This window comes from Strix uralensis, chromosome Z (genome assembly GCF_047716275.1).
Source record: "Strix uralensis isolate ZFMK-TIS-50842 chromosome Z, bStrUra1, whole genome shotgun sequence".
Lineage (NCBI taxonomy): Eukaryota > Metazoa > Chordata > Aves > Strigiformes > Strigidae > Strix > Strix uralensis.
Genome location: NC_134012.1, coordinates 81,300,185 through 81,312,320, shown reverse-complemented (window position 1 = coordinate 81,312,320; position 12,136 = coordinate 81,300,185). Strand labels below are relative to the sequence as shown.

The window sequence follows — 12,136 nt, the reverse complement described above, 5'->3', positions numbered from 1 at the left end:
GTTCCAATGCTTGATAACACTTTCAGTGAAGAAATTTTTACTAATATCCAGTTTAAACCTGACCTGGCTCAACTTGAGACCATTTCCTCTTGTCCTATTGCTTGTTACTTGGGAGGAGACTAACACCCACCCACCTCAACCTCCTTTCAGGTAGTTGTAGACAGCAGTTAAGGTCTCCCCTCAGCCTCCTTTTCTCCAGGCTAAACAACCCCAGTTCCCTCAGCCACACCTCATAAGACTTGTGCTCTAGACCCTTCACCAGCTTTGTTGCCTTTCTTGGGACTCACTCGAGCCCCTCAATGTCTTTCCTTTAGTGAGGGGCCCAAAACCAAACATGGTATTTGAGGTGCAGTCTCACCAGTGCCAAGTACAGGGGGATGATCGCTTCCCTAGTGCTGCTGGCCACACTGTTTCTAATACAAGCCAGGATGCTGTTGGCCTCCTTGGCCACCTGGGCACACTGCTGGCTCATATTTAGCTGGCTGTCGACAAACACCCCCAGCTTTTTCCCCACCGGGCAGCTTTCCAGCCACTCTTCCCCAAGCCTGTAGCATTGCGTGGTATTGTTGTGACCCAGGTGCAGGACCCGGCACTCAGCCTTGTTGGACCTCGTACAGTTGGCCTCAGTCCATCAATCCAGCCTGTCCAGATCCTTCTGTAGAGCCTTTTTACCCTCAAGCAGATCAACACTCCCGCCCAACTTGGTGTCATTTGCAACCTTATGGAAGTTGCACTTGATCCCCTAGTCCAAATCATTGATGAAGATATTAAACAGAACTGGGCCCAATACTGAGCCTTGGGGAACACCGGTTGTGACTGGCTGCCAGCTGGATTTAACTCCATTCACCACCACTCTCTGGACTGGGCCATCCAGCCAGTTTGTTACCCAGTGAAGAGTATGCTCATCCAAGCCCTGAGCGGCCAGTTTCTCTGGGAGAACGCTGTGCGAAATGGTGTTACTAAAGTCCAGGTAAACAGCCTTTCCCTCATACACGAAGTGAGCCACCTTGCCATAGGAGGAGATCAGATTGCTCAAGCAGGACCTGCCTTTCATAAACCCATGCTGGCTGGGCCTGATCACCTTGTCCTGTATACGCTACATGATGGGACTCAGGATGATCTGCTCCATAAACTTCCCCAGCATCGAGGTCAGACTGACAGGTCTGTAGTTCCCCAGATCTTCCTTCCGCCCCTTCTTGTAGATGGGCGTCACATTTGCTAACCTCCAGTCAACTGGGACCTCCCCAGTTAGCCAGGACTGCTGATAAAGGATGGAAAGTGGCTTGGTGAGCACTTCCACCAGCTCCCTCAGCCTTGGGTGAATCTCATCCAGCCCCACAGACTTGTGGAGTGCAATGTTTCATGCCTTGGCTGTTAGTTATCCTGCAAAACAAATAATGGAAAAACTTGTCTCTGCTTCTCAAATAATTTATTTTCTAGTTACAGCGTTTAGATAGCCAGAAGTTCTCTATTCTTGGTCTAGTCATAAGAGCAATAGTCATTTTATGCGTGTGTAAGGAACCTGTTTTTACTTCCTAATTCACAGAATCACAGAATCATCTAGGTTGGAAGGGACCTTGAAGATCATCTAGTCCAACCGTTAACCTAGCACTGACAGTTCCCAACTACACCAGGTCCCTCAGCGCTATGTCAGCCTGCCTCTTGAACACCTTCAGGGATGGGGACTCCACCACTACCCTGGGCAGCCCATTCCAACGCCTAACAACCCGTTCTGTAAAGAAATGCTTCCTAATATCTAGTCTAAACCTTCCGTGGCGCAACTTGAGGCCATTCCTATGTGTGCTATCACATTCCTATGTGTCCTATCACTTATTACTTGGTTAAAGAGACTCATCCCCAGCTTTCTGCAACCTCCTTTCAGGTAGTTTTAGGGGGCAGTGAGGTCTCCCCTCAGCCTCCTCTTCTCCAGACTAAACAACCCCAGTTCCCTCAGCCACTCCTCATACGACATGTGCTCCAGACCCTGCACCAGCTTCGTTGCCCTTCTCTGGACATGCTCGAGTAATTCAGTGTCCTTTTTGTAGTGAGGGGCCCAAAACTGAACACAGGAATCGAGGTGCGGCCTCACCAGTGCCAAGTACAGGGGTAAGATCACTTCCCTGTCCCTGCTGGCCACGCTATTTCTGATACAAGCGAGGATACCATTGGCCTTCTTGGCCACCTGGGCACACTGCTGGCTCATGTTCAGCTGGCTGTCAATCAACACCCCCAGGTCCCTCTCTGACTGGCAGCTCTCCAGCCACTCCTCCCCAAGCCTGTAGCGCTGCTGGGGGTTGTTGTGGCCCAAGTGCAGCACCCGGCATTTGGCCTTATTGAAACTCTCCCAGTTGGCCTTAGCCCATCGCTCCAGCCTGTCCAGGTCTCTCTGCAGAGCCTCCCTACCCTCGATCAGACCAACACTCCCACCCAACTTGGTGTCATCTGCAAACTTACTGAGGGTGCACTCGATCCCCTCGTCTAGATCATCAATAAAGATGTTAAACAGGAGTGGCCCCAAAACCGAGCCTTGGGGGACACCACTCGTGACTGGCTGCCAGCTGGATTTAACTCCGTTCACCACAACTCTTTGGGCCCGGCCATCCAGCCAGTTTTCTACCCAGCGAAGCGTGCGATCATCCAAGCCTCGAGCAGCCAGTTGAGAACTTGGAGGCCTATATTGTCTGTATGTAATGTGTTGGGTTTCTTTCAGTCTGGATGGGCTTATGCAGTGCTTGGCTGGCACCAGAGGACATTTGTGTCAGTGCTACCAGCCACCAACAACCCATAAGCATAGTTACCATACATAGTCCAAGTGAAGATAAGTATTGTATTATTGATTACAAGCCTGTTTTCTGTAAATGAGTGGTTTAAAGTGTGTTAACAATACAAAAAAAAATTACAAATCAGCCAGATAAATGAGTGGTTTTGAGGATGGTTTATTCGTATTCAGAAATGTGAAAATAGAAGTGGTGCCAGTATGCATTGCTTATAAAAGAAAGATTGACTTTTCTGACCCTGTTCCTATTTCAGGCAAAATAAAATTTGCTGTAATGTGACTGTACAACTTACCTCTGTGTGTGAGTTAAGAAAGGTCTGCATCTCTCCATTAAGTATTCTGTGGCTGAGCACCCTGAGATGCGTGTTAGGGGTAACGTTGTTCATGTGTTTAAGAAGTTAAGAAATACACAACGATTTTGACCTAAGATTGAAAAGATACTGAGAAACACAGTCTTGAGCTTCAGAATTCTGAAAATAATATATGAACTTGGTGGAGGTTTCTGTTCCTGAAATTGTCTGGAGTTCATAATATCTTTGTGATATGTCAAATGCATTTCATTGTCCCATTGTACACAGCCGATTATCAGAAGCAAGTGAGTTTAAATTAAAAAAAGAAAAGGCTTTTAGTAGTGGAAGTTGTAATGTCATTGGACAGGTGTATGTAACATGTAGCATGGAGTAGTTGTTGGCAACTGCATGTTTCCTTTTGTGTGCTGTTGCTGTTTCACTAACAGTTGTGAAAAGATGTTAAACAAATCATGCAACTAAGTTCTACTTCCAACATTCATTTTAATGATCATCAGTAGAAGACATGGTGAGCAACTGAGTGGATGGGGAGATAACTTTAGCACAACAGTGTTCTAGAATGTGATCCTGTGATGGAGTTTTAAGGCCTGCAGTAACAGATTTCACTCTGAAATAATGAGGCAAATCATAATCAGTAGCTAAATCATGCTTGGGAGAAGCTGCTTTGCCCTATAGATACTAAAATTGTTTAATATTTTTATGAATTCTGTTGATAATCTGAGATGCATTCTTCAGGTGTATGATTTAACAGCAGAATGTATTTTTACTGGGATGCTTGTTCTAAAGAAATTCTTGCTAAGCATTCTGAAATTTCTGGAGGCAGACAACGGTGAGTGGGAGGGAAATGGTGATGGTCTTGATCCTGCACTCTGAAGTATGGTTTCTTACCAGTGCAGAACTGGCTGATTGAGTGTTTGTCTCCTGCTATGGATAATGCTGTTATATACCTAGTTTTGAGATTTTGTTGTCAAAAGGATGTTAATTAGATAATGATCGTACTCTTTTTACAGTTGGTAAGACTTCTGAAGCTATTTGGTTCGTTACTACACAAGAAATACAGGTTGCTGACTGAGTAGAGTAAAAAGAAACATCTCTGGTTTATAGGATTAAAGAACTTTTAATATTTGAGTGAACCTGAACAGTCTGCTTTATAAAGAGACTTTCTTCATAGTTCTTACTTCATGGCTAGTGAGTTACAGTTGCTGTTAGCAGACTGAGAAGCTGTGGTAGGTGCTTGTGTGTAGGGGAAGTTGTCTGAATTTAGAGCAGTATCCAGTCTTTCTGAGCTTGTGGCAGATGAATTTGCTGGTTGAGGTGTGGTAGCTGTGACCTGCCCCTTAGACTAAGTAACCTTGAGAACTCTTACACTTTAAACTTCTCCTGACACACATGGCTCTGATATTTAATTAGGAACATTGTTTGTAAGTTCAACAGATAACCTATTATTTCTTTAAGTATAAAAGGCATCTTAAATAAGTTTGAATTTTAAGATATGTTTAAAACTTTGTAGAAAAGAGCTTGAGACAGAGCATGGAAGTTGCTTTCTACAAGTTTGAGACAAGTTTGAGTTTACTTGATCAGTGGCATAACTTAAGATTTCTGTAGTATCCACATACTGCAAACTCTAGAGGTATGAACAGAATTACCCCTGAAGAAGTATAGAGCGTCTCCATTTAAACTTAAACAGAATCACTGAATTGCAGCACTTCCATTCACAAGTAAATGTCTGCAATTTACTTTTAAACTTCGTAATACATAATTATTTTTAACAGGATGATGAGTCCTTTAACTTGTGTAACAGCAACAGTCCTCATCGTGAGAGAGATATAAACCGAAACTTTGAAAATGAAATGCCGCAGGAGAATGGCAATTCTTCAATTACATCTCAACAGATCGTTCAATCTTCAGCTTTCCCTCAGGCAGATGTTCTTTCAAGCTCACTTGAGGCAGAGCATAGGTATGTACTTATATAACATAAAGAGAGTTCCTTCATGGTAAGTGAGCATGTCATAAATTCTTACTAGTTCAGAAGTCAGAATCTGAAAACTGAGAACAGATAAAATGTTTGATGAATACTGTCAAAGTTTAACTTTTAGACATGTACTGATTTAACATGGAATATACTTTGTTTCTACTAGACTTATGTACTGACTTAAACTTGCTATACTAAAAATTTGATGTATTTCATTATGAAGAAATAAAGCAAACTGCATAGTGACTTCATCGCTCTGATTTTGGTCTGCATGTCTGGGAGGAATAATGCATGTTATTGCTATTTGTATTAATAGTACTTTAAATGCTGACCTTACGTAAAATTCCATGGAGTTTTTTAACATCATTGTTAAAGTAGTTAATTATTTCTGTAGCTGACTATTTGACACTATTAGTGATATCACAAGACAGTGCACTGGAAAGGGAGAAGGTAACTTCAAAAAAAGAATGAAACAATTCTAGTATCTCATAAAAGTAACTGCAGTAGCAACTGGTAGAGATGAGAATCATGCTGCTGGGAAATCACAACTCAGTCTGGAGATGAGCTTGTCATGAGCTCTGTCAGATTCTTACTGTTTCTGGCAACTACAGAATTGCAGTGATAGATTGGATAGAGAGTTGTTTGGTGGTTTTTTTGGTGATAGATTATATGTATGTGCTGGACTAGACAACTTTCCCTTTTGTAGTACCAGCGGAGGAAACTTTCATGATCTCTTAAGCCCGGATGAGTATGAAAAATGAAATACACCCTCCTCTGTTCCTTTTTTGCCACCATTGGCTATGGAGACAGAAATCTTTGGCCACCAGAGGCTGCTGCTACTGATTTTTTTACTAGAAGAAAGGAGTCAAATCAAACTCTCATTTTTCAATTCAAATGACTTTGAATGGCCTTCATAGGGTTTCTGGGCAAGTGTCTTTCCTTTGTGGTATCCCAGAGAGGCTGTGTCTCCATATTGTCCCAGCCCTTTGTGGCCTTTGCATGCATGTAGACAGATGTTATGGCAAGCCTTTTTGTGGTAAATTGGACTTGAAGTGACTAGCTTAACTCACAGGGTACTGGTGCATACCTAGTAACAGTATTGGAACATCTTGTACAAAATACATCTCGGGCTTCCCTTCTGCTGGGAGAGTTTCCAACATGCAGCCATCCTGTTGGGTGTGAAGTTTGCTAATCTGAAGTTCAATTTTTTTTATGTACTTCACGCTTTAAACCATTGTAGAAGCCTAGTGTCGCTTTAAAGGGACAGTGGTCCTGCTAACTTTAGACAGTGTTTCTGTAAAGTTAGTCAGCCTTTGCCCTAAATTTAATTTACATTAACAGGAGCTCTGTAACTATTCACTTTATTGTACATAATACTGTTAACATCTTAGCTTGCTTGCAGTAAAACTTTCTAACTCAAATTACTGTTGCCAAAAATATATCATTGAACTGGATTTGGCATTGCGAGTCTTTATGTGTATATAAATGCACGTATTCACTTAAAAGAGAGGTCTGAATGACTTGCATGTTATTTCTGCTGCTTCCTGAGGAATTAATTGGGCCTGGCTGTCACATTGTCCAATTTAGTGCAAATACTACAGAGGATGTAATTTTCATTTCTGTTATTGTCCTGTTAACTTTTTTTAAAACAGATTAGTGCTGTTCTCCCTTTTTCCTTCTGCAATTCCAGGCCTTTATTATGGTTTTAACAACAGTCATTGGTGCCATTGGTCACCTGCAAGTTTGCCCAATGCATGTCCATTGTATTGGGACCTAGAGTTCTTTCTAGGAGAGGGTTATGTTGAAGGGCATTTTTTGCTGACATGGCTAAATGAAGTAGCCGGCACATGACATCAACTGTGTATTCATCTTGCTTACTTGTTTTAATATATTTGTGATTCTTCAGCTCTGAGTGTCAGTATCTTCTGTCAGTTCTGGCACATACTTTAGAAACTTCTTTATTTTTTGTGAAATAGCTTTAACCTCCTTTAACATTTAAGGTCAACAGGTGTGTGGTTTGCCTGAAGAAGGTACTAATCTTTTTGGCAAAACCTGTGCAGCAAGAGACCTTACTATTTTTATTGTTAAATGTCAATGTGTCTTCAGCCTCAGATAACCCCTGTTTTCACAGCGTCTTCAGATGTAAAACCACTTTCTTTCTGCTCAGATACTGCTCTCCCACTTTCGGCACTAGGTAAAACGCGTTGATTGTTGCATCTTTGGATATCTCAAAAGCTTGAGTCACAAAGAGAAATCTGTCTTGTTTCCTTTCCTTCCCTCATCCCAAAACTCACTCCTAGTTGTAGTCTGTCTGTGCTGAAATATCAGCATCTGCTGTTGGATGAGACTCAATTGCAAAGAAGCCTGTCCTGGCTCTGACATTAGTATGTGCTAGAAAAAAGAAACTGTATGAGGTCATTGCATCCTCAGTTGGTTTCCATGGAGGGACACCACCAGTATTCCTCATGGCTGCTCTGTGATCCAGGAAAACCTGCAGGTTCCCTCAGTGTGAGTCTTTGTCTCTTCATACCGTTTTCAAGGGGGTACACTGCTGCTCCACCAGAGCAGTTATGCAAAGGAAATTCATTCTTCTTTTTCCACCTGACGCAGATTTCTTGCCTGAAAATGAAGGTACAGTTTTTACTATGTGTAGTGGTAAAACAGGGTCATCTGTGAACGACCTGAACTTCTCAACTTCTATGCCTTATGTATCTTTTGTAAGACTTTTAAACTACTTTTATGTAAGCAATTGTTTAAAAAAAATTATGGACTGATTAATCCATTTGTTACAGACCTTTACACATATATGTAGGCAGAGCTTGAAATGACTGTGTATAGCAAATTCCTTAACGTTGTCCTTTTTCATTTAAAGGTTGTTAAAGGAGATGGGCTGGCGGGAAGACAGTGAAAATGATGAAATGTGTGCTCCACTAACAGAGGATGAGATGAGGGAGTTCCGAGTTATTAGTGAACAGGTAAGACTAAGTTAATGTTCCATTATGAACTTGTAGTTGGCTACCCTAAATGCCTACCTTTGAGGAGGATCTGCAGTAATTTTGATGGTTAGAGATGTTGCTGTTTCAGTACCATTTCAGTCGTGCTTTTGGAAGAATAGTGGCTTTAAAAAGATAGGGAACTGGTATTTATTGTAGGGTAAGGCCATTCTCAAAATATCAAGGGAGGGGTAAGGGAGTGCAGTTTCCTTGGTTCTCTGAAACCTGAATTTTCTCCGTTGGAAATTGAGAGATGTTTAATTCACTAGTAACGAAGTCTGAAAAGGCAATCTAGAGTTGTTGGGTTTTTTTATTATTTTTTTATTTTATTTTTTAATTAGAAGTGTTGTATATACCTGATGGGGGTCAGTGAGGAGGAGCTGGAGGGGAGAATTTTTTTCAATGTTAAATCTGAAGATTTGATATTTCCACAAGTCTAGCCACACACATATTAATTAGACCATCTTGAATATTAATTACAGCATTTGGAATATTAATCAGAGCATTTAGAATATCAATAAAAGCATTTGAAATATTAATTCCATCTTTTGGAATATCAATTAGAGCATTTGGAATATTAAAATCCTAAATGCTTGGCAGTAATTCCTTTCTTGTTGTAGAATCGGTTGTTTCCTTTCTCTTTGGTGTCTTTGACTTTCCAACTGCATCAGGTAGACAGACTGGGATACCCATTCCTCCCTGCTGCTTCTCCTCTTCTGGGCCCCTTTCTTATTGCAGACCCTGCCCTTCTTAGCACAGATGTTTGCATCACTGTGGAAAAAGGGACTGCCTCGCAGGAGAGACCATGTGGGAGGAGGGATCAGTGGGGCAAGACGTCTGAGGAAGTGGGTGAGAAGAGGGTAAGCTTTTGTTGACTGCAGAAGCTTAACACAATTAGAGGCTCTTGGATACAGTGGCTGGCCCAGAAGTGAAGGCTCTCAGGGGAGTTTTCCTTTGTGTGTATGTATGAAAAGGTAGTGCTGTGAATCTAATGTAGCCCAGAGATGAACATGTAGAGAATGTTGAAACGCAACAGATTGTTGTGTTTGGCTTTTTCATTCTCTAAATACATCCTGTTTTCTCATTTCAGTTAAAAAGAAATGGTCTTCGGAGAAATGGCATTTTAAAAAATGGCCTCATCTGTGATTTTAAGTTCAGCTCCTGGAAAAACAGCACTTTCAAACCTTCTCTGGAGAATGAGGATTCTGAGACAAGCAGCAGTGATACATCAGATGATGATCATGTGTGAAGACTTCGTAACGTCTGTAGAAGCCCATTTTGATCTCATGAAAATTTGGGGATGTGTTGTCCAAAAAAATTTCTAATTTATGTAGTTAAGATACCCACTAGAGGAAGAACGATGGGACTTTTCTCCGAAGAAATCGAGGAATGTTTTGTTGGTTGTGTTGAACATTACTATGATTTCTTTGTGAACGAATGTTGTAGAATGGGGACTTGGGTTGACCCAGCATTGACTTTCTTCATCACTGAAGCATTTCTGACTAGCAATGTGACAATGTAACAAATCAGACTTTCTCATTTAATAATAAAAACACAGAATTCTGCGATGTCTGTAAAGCTCCTGTCTTAAAATGTCCAAGTCTATAAGGGAAAAAAAAGGCAGCCTGACTCAGTGTTTTGCTTGCCAAGTCATTTCTTTCTTACAGTGGAAATCCTGGAGTCCACTTTGTACGCAAAAAGGGCAATGTAGCATGTTGGCTAAAATGAGCAAAGTGCACTAAAACTCTTTTCCTTAATTGAGCTGTTGTACTGTTCTACTTCTATACATAACTGCTCTTTAGCCATTTCAAGTGTAGTTGTTGTTACTAGAATCATAGAATGATTTGGGTTGGAAGGGACCTTAAAAATCATCTAGTTCCAACCCCCCTGCCATGGGCAGGAACACCTTCCACTAGACCAGGTTGCCCAAAGCCCCGTCCAACCTGGCCTTGGACACTGCCAGGGAGGGGGCAGCCACAGCTTCTCTGGGCCACCTCTTCCAGTGTCTCACCACCCCCACAGTGAAGAATTTCTTCCTCATACCTGATCTAAATCTCTATCTTCTTTCAGTTTAAAACCATTACCCCTACACTCCCTGATAAAGAGTCCCTCCCCATCTTTCCTGTAGCCCCTTTAAGTACAGGAAGGCCACTCTAAGGTCTCCCTGGAGCCTTCTCTTCTCCAGGCTGAACAACCCCAACTCTCTCAGCCTGTCCTCATAGGGGAGGTGCTTCAGGCCTCTGATCATCTTTATGGCCTCCTCTGGACCTGCTCGAGCAGGTCCATGTCTTTCTTATGTTGGGGACTCCAGAGCTGGACACAGCACTCCAGGGGGGGGGTCTCACAAGAGCAGAGGGGGAGAATCACCTCCCTCGACCTGCTGGCCACACTTCTCTTGATGCAGCCCAGGACATGGCTGGCTTCCTGGGCGGTGAGCACACATTACTGGCTCATAGTCAGTTTTCCATCCACCAGTACCCCCAAGTCCTTCTCCACAGGGCTGCTCTCAATCCACTCATCTCCCAGCCTGTATTTGTGCTTGGGATTGCCCCAACCCATGTGCAGGTCCTTGCACTTGGCATTGTTGAACTTCATGAGTTTTTCACGAGCCCACCTCTCCAGCCTGTCCAGGTCCCTCTGGATGGCCCATCCCTTCCCTCCAGCGTGTTGACCACACCACACAGCTTGGTGTCACTGGTGAACTTGCTGAGGGTGTACTCGATCCCACTGGCCATGTCTCCAACAAAGATGATAAACGTTAATGGCAAAAGACCCTGATGTTACAGTTTCAAATTTCTAGAACTAACCTTTAAATTGAAAGATTTATGGGTTTTGCATGACCCAGTGTTCTCACAAGGAACGCATTCTTGTGGGGAAAAAAAGCACTTTTATTTTACTATTCACATGCAGTAAAGGAATTACACTGACTGGATTTGTCCACGACATGGAAAATAAATTGATTTAGAGAGTATTGTCTCAGTGCCAAGCATCAAGGGTATTGTTTTTAAATCTGGTAAGTTTTGTTCGTATTTATGTTAAATGTACTCTGGCCGCAGTGACTGCATTTAAGAATGAGGTAAACATAACTTCCATCACCGGATCTTGCTTTTGTAGCAGCAGAAGTAAATCTATGCAATAAGCACCTGTTTTACTTGCTTTGTGTCAAACTTGTTCATTATGATCACACATTTAAAAACCAATATTATTTATAGTTTTATTTGGTTCATTTTAGTTCTTCAAAGATTTTTCATAGGGCTGTAGAAACTGTAGCATTAATTCATAAGCACAACTGCTCTCAATGATGTTGCATGCATTTGTAACATAGTTTATATAGAGACATTCCCCCTTCAAGATATTTGTGAATCATGCTATTTCTTATAGTAAATAATTTGCAATTTAGAAGTCTGAAACAAAAATATTTATAAAACTGAGATTTTTGTCCGTATTTAATTTTAGGAAAAGACATTTTTTAACAAGGTGGTAATTATCAATTTTGGGCCTAAAATGGTATGTTTCTTTTTTTATTTCTTATTAGTTTAAATAGAGATTTCTATTCAAAAGGTCAGTTTCTGTCTTGGAACAGGGATGCAAATGTTGATGTACTTAATTTTGGCACAGTGTATTGAAATACTCCATTTTTTGGTCTAAATTTAAGAGGATAAAAATGTTTCCTGTTTTAGAGAGAAAGCTGCCATATCAGTAATGAAGTCTTTCCTACCTGTATGCCTTACACACCTTTCTCCTTCCCCTTTTCTGCAGGTTTTTTTCGCTAATTTTGAAACCTTGTTGTAGTCTATTCCCTTTTTGGTTTTCACATTCTGTCAACATGATCTTCTGCCTATCTTAATTACTTAGTGATATGTGAATATGCTATTTTTGTTACTAAGTGAAAACTTTTTTGCCTTGCTATTTCTCAAAGTGGGACACAGACTTTTTTCCCCTCTATTCATTTTAGTAACAAGTATCACCTGTAATTAACCCTTTGGGGAGATGGTGATTATAGAAGACTTGTGCTATACTAAGTGTATAGACTTGGGAAACTTACAGGTTGTAATTGAGAAAATGCTCTTTAGAGAAAGTAGAAATA

At 41.4% G+C, this 12,136-nt stretch overlaps 1 protein-coding gene across 5 annotated transcripts in view; it reads left to right on the top strand.

The window, feature by feature from the left end:
* GPBP1 (GC-rich promoter binding protein 1) overlaps positions 1 to 9,617 on the top strand; it is a 46,143-nt gene extending 36,526 nt beyond the window's left edge. For 4 of the 5 annotated variants that reach the window (XM_074855273.1, XM_074855275.1, XM_074855274.1 and 1 more), the window contains 4 exons: positions 2,483 to 2,683; positions 4,857 to 5,041; positions 7,929 to 8,031; positions 9,140 to 9,617. In XM_074855273.1, the coding sequence (XP_074711374.1) occupies positions 2,483 to 2,683; positions 4,857 to 5,041; positions 7,929 to 8,031; positions 9,140 to 9,298 (648 nt within the window). In that variant the 3' untranslated portion in view covers positions 9,299 to 9,617. The remainder of the gene's footprint in view (positions 1 to 2,482; positions 2,684 to 4,856; positions 5,042 to 7,928; positions 8,032 to 9,139) is intronic. The other variant, XM_074855277.1, reaches the window with a different exon arrangement.
* Positions 9,618 to 12,136: the final 2,519 nt, after the last annotated feature.